Source organism: Gadus chalcogrammus, chromosome 3 (assembly GCF_026213295.1).
Source record: "Gadus chalcogrammus isolate NIFS_2021 chromosome 3, NIFS_Gcha_1.0, whole genome shotgun sequence".
Classification (NCBI taxonomy): Eukaryota; Metazoa; Chordata; class Actinopteri; order Gadiformes; family Gadidae; genus Gadus; species Gadus chalcogrammus.
Genome location: NC_079414.1, coordinates 4,710 through 22,366, shown reverse-complemented (window position 1 = coordinate 22,366; position 17,657 = coordinate 4,710). Strand labels below are relative to the sequence as shown.

At 41.0% G+C, this 17,657-nt stretch overlaps 1 protein-coding gene across 6 annotated transcripts; it reads right to left on the bottom strand.

Annotated features, from left to right (window-relative positions):
* Positions 1-547: 547 nt before the first annotated feature.
* On the bottom strand, positions 548-11,939 carry LOC130379252 (uncharacterized). 6 transcript variants are annotated; one of them, XM_056585968.1, is made up of 11 exons: positions 10,854-11,939; positions 10,414-10,584; positions 8,370-8,444; positions 7,442-7,504; positions 7,233-7,290; positions 6,487-7,095; positions 6,301-6,378; positions 5,938-6,003; positions 5,529-5,585; positions 4,176-4,309; positions 548-1,254 (listed from the first exon to the last, which is right to left on the bottom strand). In XM_056585968.1, the coding sequence occupies exons 2-11, from the start codon at positions 10,582-10,584 to the stop codon at positions 1,108-1,110; spliced, it is 1,458 nt and encodes a 485-aa protein (XP_056441943.1). In that variant the 5' UTR covers positions 10,854-11,939; the 3' UTR covers positions 548-1,107. The 6 variants fall into 6 exon arrangements, 5 of the variants coding, with proteins under 5 accessions (XP_056441943.1, XP_056441947.1, XP_056441946.1 ...); XM_056585972.1 differs by lacking the exon at positions 10,854-11,939 and having other exon boundaries at positions 6,937-7,095; positions 10,414-10,780; XM_056585971.1 differs by lacking the exon at positions 10,854-11,939 and having other exon boundaries at positions 6,487-7,076; positions 10,414-10,780.
* Between the last annotated feature and the right edge of the window lie 5,718 nt (positions 11,940-17,657).

Genomic DNA, 17,657 nt, shown 5'->3' with positions numbered 1-17,657 from the left:
CCACCTCGTCCCTATCTGTGCACACCTATGACTGTCATCAAAACTCTAGTGCATCCTGTCACTCACCTGTCACTAAAATAGTCTGCTATTATTTAGTATCTAGTCCCATGTTTATTTGTATTTAGTGGTGTTACTGTGATGTCATGTTGGTGGTTTATTGTCTTCGTTTTTGCCAAGAGTTATACTAGGTTTATTATAAGCCTATAAATAGGCTATTCAATATCATGGGGTATGGTATTGTCACTCTTGTCCCATCTCTCTCTCTCCTACCAGTTGCCTCGTCTTATGTGTTCAACCAATTGTCCTCTGTGTTGGTATGTTCTGAACTTTTATTGTTAAATTAATTAATTAGCATGGGTTTTCTGACTAGTTTTTGCTGATTCCTTTACAGGAGAAGGCCTCATGCAGCTCTTCTGCCGCCTCCATTGAGGTCAGCAACGGAACAGAGTGTGCGGCCACTGGAACCAGTAGTGGGGGAAGTGACAGCAAAGAGGAGGAGAAGAGTTGGGGGACTACTACAGAACACTTACACTGCCAAGCCCCCAATACGTGATATACACTGATAGTGAATTGGAGAATGTGAAATCTTACTTTTTTCAATTGAAAAGACTTGGTAGAGCAGGAGAGTGTGAGCTGTCCAAAGAGCTAACATGTAGACTGATCCGGAATACAATTACCAACATGGTGTCAGCGGTGAGGGCATTGCACTGTGAAGAGAAGCAGTATCCATCGAAGGAGGACCTCGTAGCCATGGCCAAACGCCTGGTGATCTACTATCCCATGCTCTCTGATAAGCTCGACATACAGCGTCCATGGGTAAGTATTGCTTTCAATGTAATAAAGTACCTCAAATCGCACACTTGTTTACAGAGGCCTTTGGTTGTTCATTCCACTGTCTCCCATGCATGCACCCATTACATTAGGTAACATACTTGTAAGGTAACATACCTAAACCCAATATTATTATTGCTATTATTATTATTATTATTATTATTATTATTATTATTATTATTATTATTATTATTATTATTATTATTATTATTATTATTTAATGATACAAGTTGTAGAAGGGTATGATAAAAAAAGCTTTATTATTCTGATTAATTTTTATTTATTTTTTTCCTTAGCAAATGTGGATATTTGACAATGTCTTGCTCTTGGTCTTTGTATTTTCTGCCTAGATTGAAGTCTACAAACGACTGCAAAAGAGAATCCACAATGTTCGATCACCGAAGAAAAGCCAGGGTGGCACTCCTGCAAGGGGGGAGAGAAAACTAAAACTGAAATATACGGATGCCGATGACACTGATGATTCCACCACATCTACCATTCTCTATACGGCAAGCCCCAGCAGCACCCCTAGCACCCCTGAGGTCCACACTCCGCCCTCCACTCTCCCTGAGGTCCACACCCCATCAACAAGCACTCCAGTGAAATATGCAGCTGTTGGTAAGTGTATTGGATTTCACATTTTCATTTAGCCTTACACGCAAAATTATATTTACTCTATTTCAGATTAGTAAAACCAGACCCTCTCGAAAAGAATGGGGAAACGTGACTAATAGACTTATAGATAATTATCAGTTGCGAGAAGTTGATTATACTAATGTGTTTATTGTGAGTCAAAATAAAGCTTTTAGAGCAACTTTTCTCATGGCTTATTTTGACACTGCACAGATACAGTACTTCCGTACCGGCAAGAAGAACAGTGCAGCATGCAATATGTTTGGAATGCATAATGATTCGTCTGTTGTCAGCAGAACAGTCGGGATAACGGCCATACTGCTGTTACGAACTGTCCTCAATTATTATGTCTTCAGCGCTCTGTCTCCTCTTATACAAATTGTCTCATGATGGCTATGGTTTATAAAAGGGGGACTCTGTTGGTAGGTTGCCCCAATGGGTTATCTTTCTAGCCTACCGTGCAAGAAACACCGAACAAAAAACCGATACGTTTCAGTTCTGACAAGTCATTGATTGAGATTGAGATTAAAATGTAATGATGTGATGTTTTATCCCTATTTAAACTTAGGACACGACAGTAGGATGTCTCAGGCTAGGCACTACAGACATCTCCAAGAGATGTGCCGGAAGAATAAGCAAAACCAAGACGATGTCTCACAGCTCCTTGAACTTGAATTGAGGGAAGAAGGCAGTTCATCGATTCGGAGACCCTCAAGGAAGCCGACAGACCTGGCAAAATCCTTGAGGCCTACTCGTGCTTCAAGAACATAGACCATGTAAGTACACTCACTACTCAGAATTAAAGGAAGAATGTACCGGTCAGCCTGTATCCTTGTATTTTAAGAAAAACATGTTGTATTAATCCCCTTTTTTGCAATATAATGCCAAGGTTCTTGAGGAGCTGAGACGAATAGTGGCGAAGGACAACGTGCATTATGTGAAAGAGCTGAAGGAGCGCTGGGCAGACTACAGAACCAAACTCTCCTTTTATGGTGTCTATAAGAAGGTCCTGAAGCCACCGATGGGACTACCTGCTGGTAAGGTTTTGCAATCCTTCTGAAATTACAATTGCACTATTTGTTGTTTCACTGAGTAGCTCCAATTACTCTGTCTCTAAGTAACTCAGTTCTCTCTCTCTGTCTCTGTCTCTGTCTCTCTCTCTCTCTCTCTGTCTCTCTCTCTGTGTGTTGTGTGTGGATGAGCAAGCCATTGACCTGATCATCTCCCTGCCAGATATGTTCCCTTCTGGTTACCCCGCACCAAAGAAGTTGTCATCTCCATCAGAGGCACTCATTCATGTTCTGCGGGTGAACCAACTTAATTACATAACCTTATGCAAGATAAAATATTTATGTATCCATCCTTATTATCATTTAACATTTGACAGGTTTGAGCCTCACTCTGACTTCACCATTAAAGTGTCCTTGAGCATTTGAGCATAAAGTCTTGCTTTATCTTTAGCTTTATCTTTGGGCAGCCATGGTGTAATGGTTAGGGCGTTGGACGGTAGATCACAGAGTTGCCGGTTCAATCCCCATCCTTACTAGTCTCTTCCTCCCTCCATGGCTGAGGTGCCCTTGAGCAAGGCACCAATCCCCACATTGCTCCAGGGACTGTAACCAATACCCTGTAAATAGGCCTAACTGTAAGTCGTACTGTAACTGTACTGTAACTGCAAGTTGGATAGAAAAGCGTCAGCTAAGTGTAATGTAATCTTGTGTTGATGTTCAGCCCACAGAGGCCCCAGAAATGTATCTGAGAAGACGGCCACTAGCCACACCGTTCATCCTGGTAGGAGAGGAGGACTGCTTCCTCTGCGCCGGAAATGCCCCTGTTGTGTCCTTTGATAGGAGCAGTCTTGCTGAGTCGGTCCTGTACGTCATGGCGTACTACTACGCATTTCGCATGACGTATCCAAAATGTGTGTCATCGGTTCTGTTATTCCTTCAGACCGAGGTCTTGGGTGATGCGATTCATGAGAAAGACCAAACAGCAGCTTTTAAACGTGCCAAAGCTGACTGGCTGGCCTTTCTTAGGTAGGGTGTATGAGAGATGCACGCTCCGGTTCATGGTTTGAATAGTTCAGGTTGCTCAGGTTCATTGTTTGAATAGGCCCTGTCTCGATCATATCTTCATTGTTAGGCCTGCCAGTCAGCTTTGGCACGTGGTTGTTGTTGTTTTTTTTTGGGGGGGGGGGGGGTGGGGGCTGCTAAAATCGTAATAAAAAACTTTTTTTTTGAAGTTCTTGTCAAGTGTATTTTTCCCATACATTCACTACACCTAAACAAGAAATTAATTCTAGATAAGAAAATAAGTATTCTAGATAAGAAAATCAGACTAGTTTTAAGCCTTTAAATTAGCTAGTATCAAGTACATTTGCCTTGTTTTTAAGCCTGTTGTATGCTTGTTTTGAGCAATAATTGCTTAGAGGACATTTAATTCTAAGCAATAATGGCTAATAAATGAGAATACATTGCTTAAAATAAGAGAAAAAATCTTAACAAGTAAAAGAAAAAATAGATTTTTATACTTGATTTAAGTTTTTTTGCATGCTTACTACTTGGATATTATTGTCTTGTTTTAAGAAATCTTACCAAGTCCCATTTGCTTGCTGCACTGGCAGATTATTTTGCTCAAAATAAGCAATTTTTCACCTAAAACACTGTATTTTTTTATTTTTTAGAGGGCATTTTTGCAGTGAACGCAATTACCTCATCGGGGACGCCGAGCCCAGGCCCAGGCTCTTCTATATGTTGCCCAAAATCCATAAGGACCCTGCGGCCTGGAGTAGGCCATCCGAGATTCCTCCGGGACGTCCCATAGTCTCGGATTGCAGTAGTGAGACCTATAATACAGCAGAATATTTGGATCACTACTTGTACCCCCTCTCTATCAGGCATGCCAGTTATGTGAAGGACACATACGATTTCGTCCAAAAGGTCAGAGACACACACGTCCCCTCGCACTCCATCATGTTCACGATGGACGTGGACAGTCTCTACACCAATATAGATATTGCCGGTGGCATGCGCACCGTACAACATGCCTTTACACTCTACCCTGATGTTACGCGGCCGGACGCGGAGCTCCTGAGTCTCCTAGAAATAAACTTAACGCGCAATGATTTCCTATTCAACGGCAAATTTTTCCTCCAGGTTAAGGGCACGGCCATGGGGAAAAAGTTCGCCCCCTCATAAGCCAACTTATTTATGGCGCAGTGGGAGGCCTCAGCGCTCGCTGTCTGTCCCAAACAACCCCTCTGCTATTTGCGTTACTTGGACGACATACAGGTCTTGACCCTCCTTGAAAACAGACATACAATGGTAGAAAAGTTAACTTAAAGGTAGGGTGGATGATGTTTTCCTGCAGCATATTTTGCCATATTGCTTAAAATCTCCTTCACACACAGATTGAAACCAATGAATTAAATGATATGACACATACACCGAAAAAATCTGTGGGATGGGCAGGACTGAAAAAACTCCATCCAATCATGAGCGTCACATTCAAGATGTTTGGATGGTGACTTGTCTATCAAACTCAACTGCCATTTGTCCCTCCCCCCTCTGCGCGTACTCCTCTTCGGGCACGAACGAATCGCGTTCCTGTACTCTGTCTGGAGGCGTGGCTTCGGGGGGGAGGCCGAGGAAAGGTTTTTTTTTTTTTTCTTAATGCTGTGTGCTCAAACCGTTTTTCCAACATCCTCCACCCTACCTTTAAAGCACTGCAAGACTTTACGAAAACCACATTTTCAAATACATGTTCAATATTCAAGTTTTTTCTCCAGGTATGATGTATGATAGGTATATAGGTATGATATTGATTTGTGTATCTTGCATCAAATTATATATGAACACAACAAAATTACAGAAACTGTCCCTGGTGCAGACATTGAAGAAAGAAAGTTGAGGTAAAAGTTAAATAGACAAGTTAGAGCACAGCTTAAAAACAATAAATTACATAGTAAAAGTACTCTGATATTAAAAGAAGTTTATAATTAAAAAATATGAATTGTGTATTAAGTGGATTGTTACACCCACTGAGACAGGTTATTGGTAAAATACCTTTTCTCGGATGTGATGAGGCAGACTCATGGTCCTTTGTCCAGGTCCTTGATCTACCTGTAGGCAAACAGATGGAAAATATGTTTTGAAAAGAGTGCCGCGGGGAGAACATCCCACAGCATTTATCGATGGGTGGTGATGGTATCAGTCACAAAAAAGGCCCATAAAACTACCCCAAAACTTTGTAAAATTCCTTCATACTGCTTGTCCACTGCAATCCAAGTGTCTCAAAGCCATGACATGCACAGTTGACTTAAAACATAATTCAGTACATTTTTGTAGCCTAAATATTAACTGTAGCCTGTTCGCCTGTAGAGGATTAAAAAACTACACCGGATTTCTCATCAGGATGAGGGTGAGTAGATAATGATTGAACATTGACTTGGGATGAACCATTCCTTTAAAATACCTCTGGTTAGCTGTGATTCAGACTCCTGGTCCTCCTCTGTAGTTGTCCTCTCAACTGGTCTTAGACCTTCAAGGAAAAACAAAAAGATGCAATGTTAGAAAAGCTCACTTGAAGCACTGAATGTACTAAATCGTCCTCTCCATGGAGGATGAGAACACAAGCCATGCCAACATCGACCTGTTTTGTTTTTAACTATAGTAGGGTTGATACCCCACCTAAGGACCCCAAAACTGACACAAATAAGACTTCAGACTCCCATTAGATAAAAGCCTTTTACAAGTGAAAACAAATTATTCCTTCTTGCTGGAAACCCCTGGGAGTGTCCAGACCCCACTTCGAGAACCACTGGTTCAGTGAATGTACCTGATGAGTTGGAGGATAAACTCGACATCACACCTTCATCTTCACTTCCAGATAGAGAGCCGTCTTCAGGTACTTCCTCTGAATAAACAGCAAAAAATGTTGTGAACCAGCATGACAAACCTATGACACATTTAAACCATCACAAATTAAAATGATAAAAATAGTGTGTGCAAGGTGAGGTTTTACCAGTTGGATCAATGCTGATCTCGTCCAATGTCATGCCTTTAAATTGTGATAGCTCGCCTCTCTCACAGGCCATAAGCAACTTTGCAACTTTGGCAACTTGTAATGTCCCTTCAGGGAGCCGATAATATTGTCGATGGACCCTGATGTTGTGACCCATAAAACCTGCGAGGCAGTCCTCCTCATTGTCTTTCAAGTTCAGAACTTGTGACATTGTTGCCATTTGTTTCCTTAATCTTGTCGATGTCAATGTTTGAGGGTCCTTCACCCCGCATTCATGTGCAAAGGCACGGATGGCATCAGATCCTCTGACGTGACTTTCTGCGTCAGGTCTACCAAACAAATACACATTCTCAGGTGGCACAGCACATCGTCCTCGATAAGTCACCAGCATCTGTATGGAGGACACCATGTCTGGGCTGAGTAAGACAGGGACCTTTTTGTCCCGCTTACCTTTGATTTCCACACGCTCAAAGTATTTGCAGAGCTTCTTTTCCATGTCAGTCAAGGCAAGGTCAAGATCTGGATTACTGGCAAAGGTGTTTCTCAACAGGAAGTCAGTCAGGAACATCTTTGAAACTTCTCCCTCTCTCCTACGATTGAAGACGATTACTTCACAAAGCATTAGTTTAGCAAGACTTAACCAGTTCCTCTTATTTGGTGCAGTTTCAAGATTGGATCGATACTTGGGCCTTTCTGTGTCAATATGGTTGTGCAGTCTCACAACATCTTCACATACTCATCCTCACTTATTTCACTGCTTGTCATTGATTTATAGTCAGAGTTCCCAAGCATTTCCTTTGTAAGCTAGAAAATGAAAGTCAGATGGGACTCAATTAGTTTTTAAAGAATATTTCCCACTTAAATGTCCCAATTACGCCTTTCCCATCAACAATAATATAGTTCATAATTTTGTCAACCGATATCAAGATTCACACTGGTTTGTATGCAAACTTACAAAGACACTCTCAGTTCTCTTCAGTTTAGGAACATCTGGGTCTGAAGGGCACTGGTCCGTTTCCTGAAAGTTACCAAAAACACTCTCAAATACAATTTCCAATTAAAGAATAATCCATTTTTACATTGTGATAAGATCGATAGCTTATAAATACAATAACAACTATTAATACAAATTGAGCTTTCGCCGTTACAAAGAAAAATAAACTAGAGTAAGTAAGAAATGGAGAACCAGCTGTGTAACAACCAAAAAGCCTGTGAAAGTATTCAGACCCTCTTCAATTTTCACTATTTCTTATATTTCAGCCTTGTGTCAAAGTAAAAAAAAATCACTCAGTACCTCACGAGGCCAGGCCAGAATTTTAGATTTTTTTGCAAAATTAATTTAAAAAGAAAATCTGAAATATCACAACATAAGTATTCAGACCCTTTGCTGTCACACTCATGTAGGTCATTTAGGTGCCGTCCATTTATTTTGAAAAATGTAAGAGCGTCTGAATATTTTCATTAGATTTTTTTTTGTCAAAAATCCTAACTATCCCTTTAATAATTTTAAAATAATTTCAAACACAAATAAATGCTCTCTCTCCCTCGCTATCAGCTGGCTCCTTTCTCAACACTGTTCATTTCTCATGTTTAAACACACAAGAACCAATGTAATTGTCATTCAATGTGACAATATGGCACTGAATTTCTGATCAATATCAAATGAATTTCACATAATAATGTGACACAATTGAACATGTTTAACTGTCCAACCGGGTGCGCTACTACATTTTTTTAACTTGCTAGCTCCAGCAGTATAACCTAAATAAGTAAGCGTACATTAGTGTTCACCGCCAAATACGTTTTCTCTCTTTCTGTCCCAATTTGAGTACCTGCTTGCATCTGTGGCATCACTCTTTATGTGCAACATCCCCTGCACTTACCTCCTCTCGTATGTCTGGCTCGTCCGTCGTCTCTCCCTCCTCCTGATCTTCTGACTTTTCAGGGGGGGTCTGGCCCTGCAAATGAGGTCAGCACATGCAAAATACCAGTCAACCCTGACATAATTAAGCATGTATGCCTGAAAAATATCTCGTGCTCAGACTCAGGTTAGCCAGAATATGCCAGGTTTTGGCCATCAAGTGTAATTGACAGGCATATGAATCAATGGCCAAAATGTCCAGCAGGAAATATGCCAAATAAATAAATAACAATGTATTAATAGTAGCCGATGTTAAATAGCCCAATATTGTGTGAGCTGTAAGATATGTTGCAAATATTAAAGGTTTTACCAAACGATCTATCAATCTGACCACACATTTAACAGCAGGAAAGTGCGATGAAACAGCACTGTGATTATGGTAGTGTATTTACAGTCTGAAGCCCAGTGTATTTACAGCTAGTCTGAAGTGCTCCTGTAGATTAATTCAACCAAGTAATATGAACTCAGAGGCACAATGTTTTCGTCGCATACTGGTAAGTATTTTCTCAATAATGGCTGAATATTTAGATGATTTTGAGGATACGGAAGATGACTTCGAATACGGTGGTCAGCCATGTGACTGACACATGTGACTGCTACTTTTACCAACATGTCTGCTTCCTTGAAGTAAACAAACCCATCAGTGTAAGTTTGAATAGCCATCTGAAGTTGTCTGTGAGATGTAAATAGCCTAAACAGCCTAAGATCCGTCCACTCCCACTAAAAGTAGTGGTGGTTGAATCTGAGTCAGTCAGATCCGAATCCTTACATTCACCCATGAGTCACGAGTCAGTGGTCTCAATTAACCCGAATCTTTCGGTTCTGGCAGCTACGGACGACATTATTAAAACAATGCACGAATGTCATCAAACTGTAGGTCTATAACAACATTAACACATCCGTTTTTCATCTGCATAGTAACTTAGATTAAGCATACGGACCCGGAGCTGCCAGCTGCGTGGTTGAATAAGAACTTCCTGTAGACAGAGCTGTACACAGATCCAGATCCGTAGACTGAGCGAATTCATGGGTCGGATTCGTATCCGGTTGAGTGAAAGACTAACTCAAAGGATTCAGATGAAATGGGTCTGACTCGTATCCGGCTGGGTGAAAGACTAACTCAAAGGACTCAGTTGAAATGGGTCGGACTCGTATCCGGTTGAGTGAAAGACTAACTCAAATTACTCATTGAATGGGTCGGACTCATATCCTGTTGAGTGAAAGACCAACTCAACGGACTCATACTAAATGTGTCGGGCTCGTACTGAATGTAAATCGTTAAACTCTTGTTACAAAGGCATTATTTTACGAGAGATTGTATTCTAAAATGAAAGTAGCTTATTAAAAATAAAGTTGTTTGCTGACTATGTGAACTCTCAGAATATTTCTGTGTTTGACGAGCTTCAAAGAGAAAAAAAATTAATCCATACGTTTTTTTCCTAATTCAGATAGCAGTCACGTTGGCGACATCTCCGATGTTTGCAATGCATCCTTTTTAATATTCAAATATGTTTGCGTATTTCCCCTGGATATCCTCAAAACTGCATTACAGTGGTTTGCTGTGAGCGTGCGCATTAGGCACTAGGGAGTGGGCTGCTGGGCTCATTCAGCGACAAAATTTCAACTGATTCAGATTCAAAGGACTCAAAAGATTCGGATCTTTTTAGTAATTCACCTAAGTGAACCGAAATTCCCATCACTAACTAAAAGCAGCAGTGGCAATGCGGGGACAGAGGGAACTACTGCATAATAGGAGCAATTAAAAAAAAATCTTCAGATTCATTCATTTAAACCTTGAATTAAAAAAAAAGGCTACTTGTTATATATTATTGTTGTATGCTAACTAAGGTCGCAAAGTTCATTCTGCTGAATATTTTTAATAAAATAGCCTACATTTGTTGGATCATAGCATTTGTGTTTTCGTTATATTACTGTTTAAAGACTATTAAATTGCTATTTAAAATATGACTTGTAGGTACTGGAATATTTGCAGGCCTCCATCTCACCTCATTGTTATTTTCCTTGGCAATGTGCAGGTCCATATTAATGGTGGTAGTGGTAGTCTCCTCTGGGTAAGGGTCAGGGTCAGGGTTAGGCAAATCCACCTTGAGATGCCGAGACAGACCAGGGGCTGTGGACACCAGCCTGTGCTGCTTATGGTGGTCCACAGCATCCATCTAGATGAAAGAGTGGAAGAGGAGAGGATGACAGGAGGAGAGGAAGCAAGGAGAGGAGACAAGTGAGCAGTCATACTGGAGATAAACCCTTTAGTTCAGTTTGTGGAAATTAGTTAATTAGTTAATTTAGTTATTAATAAAAAATATATTTAAGATACTTAGCTAATTAGACTCAATCACTACATAGAGTAAATGTCTGCTTTGAGTCTGTTCATAACAGTTAATTATCTGTATAATAAGTTCTGTATTGTTTGAACAATTGCTCGTACTTCCTCTCAATTACAGATTTTGTTGCACTTATGACAGCAAGGAGCTGTACTTGACGAGAGAACGTGAAACCTAAAGTCTGTTTCATCCTGTCGGCTGTTGTATGTGTGGAGCTCAGCCTCACCTCCTACAGACAGAGCAGAGGAGAGGAGAGACGGAGCTCGCAGCAAAACTCCCATTTTAGTTTGCATAGAATAATTTTTAATAGCATCAGTCTAGTCTCTTCTATACCTAAAACACTTTGCAGGGATTGCTCTGTAAATAAATTGAAAATATAACTAATGGTCCATATAAAGTGTTAACTAGGGCTGCCACCTAATAGTCGGCTTAGTCGAATACGTTTTCATTAGTCGAGCAAAAAGTAAAACATAAAAATAAGAAGGCATGAGCACCGCAAACCGAATACATCAGTGGTCGCAACAAGCCCTGATTTAACTTATCGCTGCAGAAATACTGACCAATACACCTGGGCAGGTAGACACCTGGGGCCGGTTGCACCAACTGGGCGTAAGCCTGGTCTTAACTACGCCTGGTCGTAACTTTGCGTTCTAAGTCCGACCTAACCGTTACGCTGGTTGCACCAACTGGGCTTAGCGTTCTTTTCACTAAGACCAGGGCGTAAATCCTACGCCTGGTCAGGGGGAGGCGTAGAGTCGAAATTTCTGCTGTTTCTGTAGCAATTCCATTCAACCCATCCAGCGCGACCATGGCACGTTTAATACATAGATAGGCTGTACAACGAGCGGGCATTTTTCATTCATTCATTCAACCTTTATTTATTCTCGGAGGGTCATTGAGGGAAGCCCTCATTTTCAATGGAGCCGAGATTACAGAAACAATGAAGTAACAAGATGTAAAAAGAGAGAGACGGGACGTTTAGACGGGAAAGAGTAATTAGGGAAATAAGCAATCCATTGGACATTTATAATGACGAGGAGCTGATTGAGAGGTTTCGATTCTGTAGGAGAGATCTGTTTGAATTAATAGAAGAACTGTCACCGGATTTACTGTTCGTGTCGGACCGCAATGCAGTGCTACCACCAGCTTACAACTGCTTATTGCGCTTTGTTTCTTCGCAAACGTTTTTTTTTGTTCGTATTGCTTTTTTTTGTTCGTATTTACATTGGACTGCTGGCAGTCAGTGTGTTCTTGTTGTCACTGTACAACTCAATTATTCTTTTTTATTCAACGTCAGTAAAGTTGCCTTTCCTCTTTCGGTTTTCCTCCATCATATCGGATGTTAAGTAAAATAGTAAATAGCTGTTGGCACGAGGTATCCTAGCAACGCGGTGATATGCGCATTCCATGGAACATTCACATGGCCGCGCACGGCTAAGACCGGGCGTAGTTAAGACCAGGCGTAAGTCCCGTTGGTGCAACCGGCGTTAGTTCCATTCTAACGCCAGGTCTTAACTAAGACCTACTAGCAGTTACGACCAGACGTAGTTAAGACCCAGTTGGTGCAACCGGCCCCAGGGCAGGTAGACACCTGGGCAGGTAGACACCTGGGCAGGTAGACACCGCTAGACACACGGGACTCATACCGGTGATCGCGGCTGTAGTTCGCCGTGGTCTGATCGCTGTAATTCGGAGGAGTGAATATCCGTGAATATCTAATATCTTTCTAACTTTAAAAAACACCTTAGTATTTTTTAAAACAATAGTCGCACATCACTCGTAACTACGCCGGAAGGTGAACCCTCCCGGCCTCCGCTATAGGCCTTTTTCACAGAAGACATTTGACTCGTCATCGTAGGAAAAGCCAGGTGTAAATAATCAAATGAATGATGGCTGAACTCCATTTAGCTGCTTTAGTTTCAGGGTGCTGCGTGTGCATGATGGCTCACTGTCACAGCTACTGGGACAGAGCCATCGTTAATGTTATTAGTAACAGACATAATATACGTAAACGGCCTCATAGCCTGACGCTTGCCTGTTGGAGCTGACGTATCAGTGCGGCCGCCATCCTTGGATGGGTGATTAGTAACACGTGCTTTTCCACTATGACAAGTCAAAATTGTCTGCTGTGAAAAAGGCCTATTAACATGAACCGCTTCCGCCGAAGTTGTCCGCCATCCCACACGCATACCGGACAACAAAATATAACATGTTTTCCATGTGCTTGCTTTTAAATAAAGTTGGTTATACGTTATAAGTTATACGGTTTAATCGATTATTAAAAGTGGTCCAGAACCGCTTGGTCCATGGCCGTTAATAGGCGGCCCGCTTCGTGCGTGTGCTTGTAAAAATGATATTTAACGCCATAATTTGACACCCCTAAAAATAATATTTTCTTAAGTGGAAACACATTTATGTAAAAGGCCGGTCCGTGAAAATATTGTCTAACATTAAACCTATGGAAGTACAATCTGTGCCATCGGGTTTTGAAAATAAAAACACATTGAATTATAACGCAGGAATATTTATGCATTGAAATAACCTATCTGAATTTTTTTGCCTCTTAATTTAACTCTTTTACATGTTCAATATATCATGTTCAACCTTTATGTCCGTGGCGCAAAAAGGTTGAGGACCGCTGAATAAAACACCTGTAGTTCACTGTATTAGCCGACAGCAATGCGAGCCCACTTAGCTAACGCTAACTGGCTTATACGCTAACTACTCCCAATTCACGAGTAACATCGCTGTTTATCATAACTATCGATTAAAAATCGTGACATATTAAAGCAACATAAGAGAACGTAAATCCTTACCAGCTTGCTTGATGCCTGGAGGCCCGTTGTCATGTCCTTAACCAGTCGTCTTCTTTTGAAACGCTCTCTGTTGCTGCTTGCTGCCATGTGCCACTGCCGTGAGCTCGCCTGTCGCGCGGCTAGCCGCGGGGGGAGTGAGAAGTGGGGGAGGGGTGCACTACTTAGGACCCACACTATTTCTCACCTTCTCACTGTGAGATCACAGGCAGGGGCGGACTGGTCCATCGGGACTACCGGGGACTCTCCCGGGTGGGCCGATGGCCGAAAATATAAATCCAACGGCCCATCACTATTTGTATCGGCCCACGCCCATCATCGCAACAGCCCTACAATGGTTGAAACAGCGGCACAAGCGTAATTTTCTCCAAGAGCTATACCTACCTATTTGCACTGACTGGTTTTATACTGCTACTCGCAATCGGTCTTCACACTCATGGTGACTATTTTTCGATTTTTTTTTAAGTGTCTTTTAATATGTGTTTTACAGACTTCGGAAGTCCAAAGTAAGAAAAGATCTCCACCTTATTAATAAACACCTCTAAATTGGTTCTTACACAGCCGAAGTGTAGAGAATTTGGATTTGCATACATACACGCAACGCGGCACCCAGTTCTACGCATGCGCACAACCCATGAGGCCCAGCTCTTCATTGCCTTCGTTGTTTTGGAGAGTGCGAGAGCATTCCGTCGGCACCAAAACGAAAAGGTGGAGCTGAAAAGCTAAGAGATAAAAAGAAAAAATGTCTGGAGAAAGGTGCCTCAAAACATTTAAAAATATCAAATTTCTTTGGAAAACCACCGACTGGTGACCGTGAAAAGGTAAGATGGTGGCGTTGACGTTGCCAAATGTTAGCCTTCTATGTCGCAGATGATGGGTAACGTTCCCTACAGCTGCCTTGCATATATATACGTCTGATCTGGTAAATAGAAAGCTGGTGTGTTGTAACATCTAGAGTATCTATTTTAACTGTTTAGCCGTAGTCAATGCTAACAATTGATGAGCAAGCGATCCTGGTGGAGTTGTAAAATAGGACTTATAATTATAATATATTAACCTTAGAATTTCTATTAACCTGTGCCAATAAGTTAAAAGCCTAAGTTTGTTATGCAACATCTAAAATTATAAATACTGTTTATATGTTATCTAGATTGTTTTAAATGTTATGTAGAGGCGTTGACTTGGCCAGTCTATAGATGCATTTCAACCCATACTTAACAAAATGTTAATATGTTATCTAGATTGATGATTCCGCTGCTGGAGCCGTAGCGGGGCAGAGAGGCCATGTATGTTCTGGTCTGTTCATTTCTAATATATATTTCATACAAATTCTACCCACTGATTCCAGTTTCTTTATTGTGTGGTCTTTCTCTGCTGACATTCATTCCTTAAGGCTTGGTAGTTATACTTGTATAACCATCTGATACTAGCAAAGAGTTAAGCATATTCATCTAGCAAACTATACCTACCTTGGAGTGTTACAATAGCCAATAATCATTTTATTCCATGTGTCCATCCAGGCAAATATGTGGATCCAAATGTTATTAAAAAACAAACATACATATATGATGTAATTTCTTTGTAATCATCCAAAATAATGTTAAGTGTATGGGTATTTTTCCCAGAAGGCCACTGACTGTTCGATACGCGCGATCCATTGAGTGGGCAAAGCGGCTACTTAGTGGGCCGTGCGCCGCGTGTATTGAGTGGGCCGGTCTGACAGAAACTCCCGGGCCACTTTTTTCCCCCAGTCCGCCCCTGGTCACAGGGTAGTTTTACAGACTAGTGTTGCAAATAACTGATGTTTCACATTTAACGCTAAAGTAAACCCTGCAAAATAGAAAATTGTTAACATTAAAGTCTCTCTCCTTAAACCAAAGTTTCACTATACAAGTGGTGGACACTAACTAAGTACTTTTTTTCTTGCTGCTGCTGCCATGTGCCACTGCCGTCGCGTCGCGCGCTAGCCGCGGGAGGGGTGCACTACGCATAGCTGCTGGGTGCAGGTGCAGACTTTACAGTCTATAATGCAGACCCGCGGTGATTAATTAAGGCTCGGCAGAGGACCACACAATATTTCTCCACTTCTCAACTGTGACTCACAGGGTAGTTTTACAGACTAGTGTTGCAAATAACTGATGTTTCACATTTAACGCTAAAGTAAACCCTGCAAAATAGAAAATTGTTAACATTAAAGTCTCTCTCCTTAAACCAAAGTTTCACTATACTAGTGGTGGACACTAACTAAGTACTTTTACTTTAGTATTTTGGTGTACTTTTAGCCTACTTTACTAGTATTTCCATTTTATGCTTTATCTTTATACTTACAATCCACTACATTTTAGAGGGAAATACTGTACTTTCTAAACCTTTGCTTTTTATTGACAAATCATCTAGATGCAGTGTAATTACTAGTTTGGCTGTACTAGATATTTGATATATTCAATAGATTGAATAGGCCTATATCAAATATCTAGTACCCTCAAGTTGTTGACTAAATTAATAGTAGCCTATAATTAAAATAATTAATTTTCCCATTGGACACAAGCCAGCCCAGGCCTAGTTTCAGAGAGCACTTTGGAGGCCCAGTTTATAAAATGAAGCTTTTTGTTTATTTGTTGTTTTTAGTGGTAATAGTGACCAAAATGAGTCACCCTCAGACAATACCGCTGAGAACCTATGGCATATGCTTGGAGGAAGGCCTGAAGAGTGTGGGTTAGGGTTAAGTTAAAATGCAGCTCTTTAAAAAGAGCACAACACAGTCTCACTCCCAGAACATCAAATAGCGACTGTCGGTAAGGGGCACTTTAGCGTACCCTTCCACGTAGTCTGCAGACGGAGAGGGGGTTCAATTCACTACAATGTGATGCCGTCTCAGGCGATATTTGACGTTCAGAGCGGGTGCTCCAGCAGCCCATCCACTCCTGTATTAACACGACCACGGCTCTAATGGACGATGTGGGCATCCATCCTATTGGTTAGTTATTACTCCTGTATCAGAGCTATAGAGTAAACAACTCTATAAACAACTATGTTTACTCTATAGCTCTGATTCCTGCACCAATTTTCAATGACGTCAGGTTGGGCAACGGCTGAAAGACGCCGTGACCATAGACATATATACTTTTTATCTATATATATATATGGCCGTGACCACCTGTCCCATTGGGAGGACCAGCCGGAAGTACTGTCCTTACTGTACTATTGTTTATGTTGTAATGTCATAAGTGTTGACAATAAAGTTTGTTAAAAAAAAAACAACAACAACTATTATTGTCCCACACCACAATGTATGTCCCACATTGTTAACTCAATTCATGTTTGTCCAATTCATGGACAAACAAAGCAGCTGGAAACACGTCTAAAAACACTTGAAATAAAATGTAGCCTATATTTATATGTTTACAACATCAATCTCCCTATAATATGAACAAAATATGATCAGGTTATACTTTCTCTCTTGAAAACGGGCAAAACGCTAACGCTAACCCTAACCCGGAAAATGAATTAAAAAACTACAAACGTTCGGAAAATGCAATACACTTAAGTGTGCTGCGCCATGTTTTCTGTAGTTCTAAAGCCCTTTGCATGTTACTATGGCACAGGCCTACTTTCTTTCAAAAGCTCATATCTTGGTCAATTAAAAACAACTGTGTATTATATACTATTGGTTCATCCAGGGCAATCCTGTCAGCCATGGAGAAGGGAACACAATGGCTATAAATGGTCATATATAGCCAGTAGGCCTAATATGGAAATATTGATATGAAACATTAAGTAGTTTAAGGGGTAAATGGGGTCTAAACTGCTCCAAATTGAAATGCATGACTAAGGATAAGGTCACCATCAATATGTTGAACACATTTTGCCACTAAATATCCCTTAAAATATGTTTTAGTGATTTTATCCATCTTGGCTCTATATAGGCTGTGAGAAAGTACACATCAGTAAGTGCCTTGGCAGTGAGCAAGATAAAAATGAATCTTTGTCGTAGGATGACAATGAAGACATCGTTGGAAAGGTCTTGATCTGCAGAGTACAGATATGCCACTGTGGACATTCTGGGTGGTTCCTGCTCCTCAGGAATGCCCTTTG

What these genes read in the sequence shown, in the direction of transcription:
- LOC130379252 (XM_056585968.1), bottom strand. Translation starts at nt 10,584, where the DNA reads ATGGATGCTGTGGACCACCATAAGCAGCACAGGCTGGTGTCCACAGCC. An exon ending in AGAGAACTGAGAGTGTCTTT is followed by an intron (nt 7,291 to 7,441) that starts GTAAGTTTGCAT and finishes TTCATTTTCTAG; the next exon opens with CTTACAAAGGAAATGCTTGG. An exon ending in TGAATCACAGCTAACCAGAG is followed by an intron (nt 5,586 to 5,937) that starts GTATTTTAAAGG and finishes GTTTGCCTACAG; the next exon opens with GTAGATCAAGGACCTGGACA.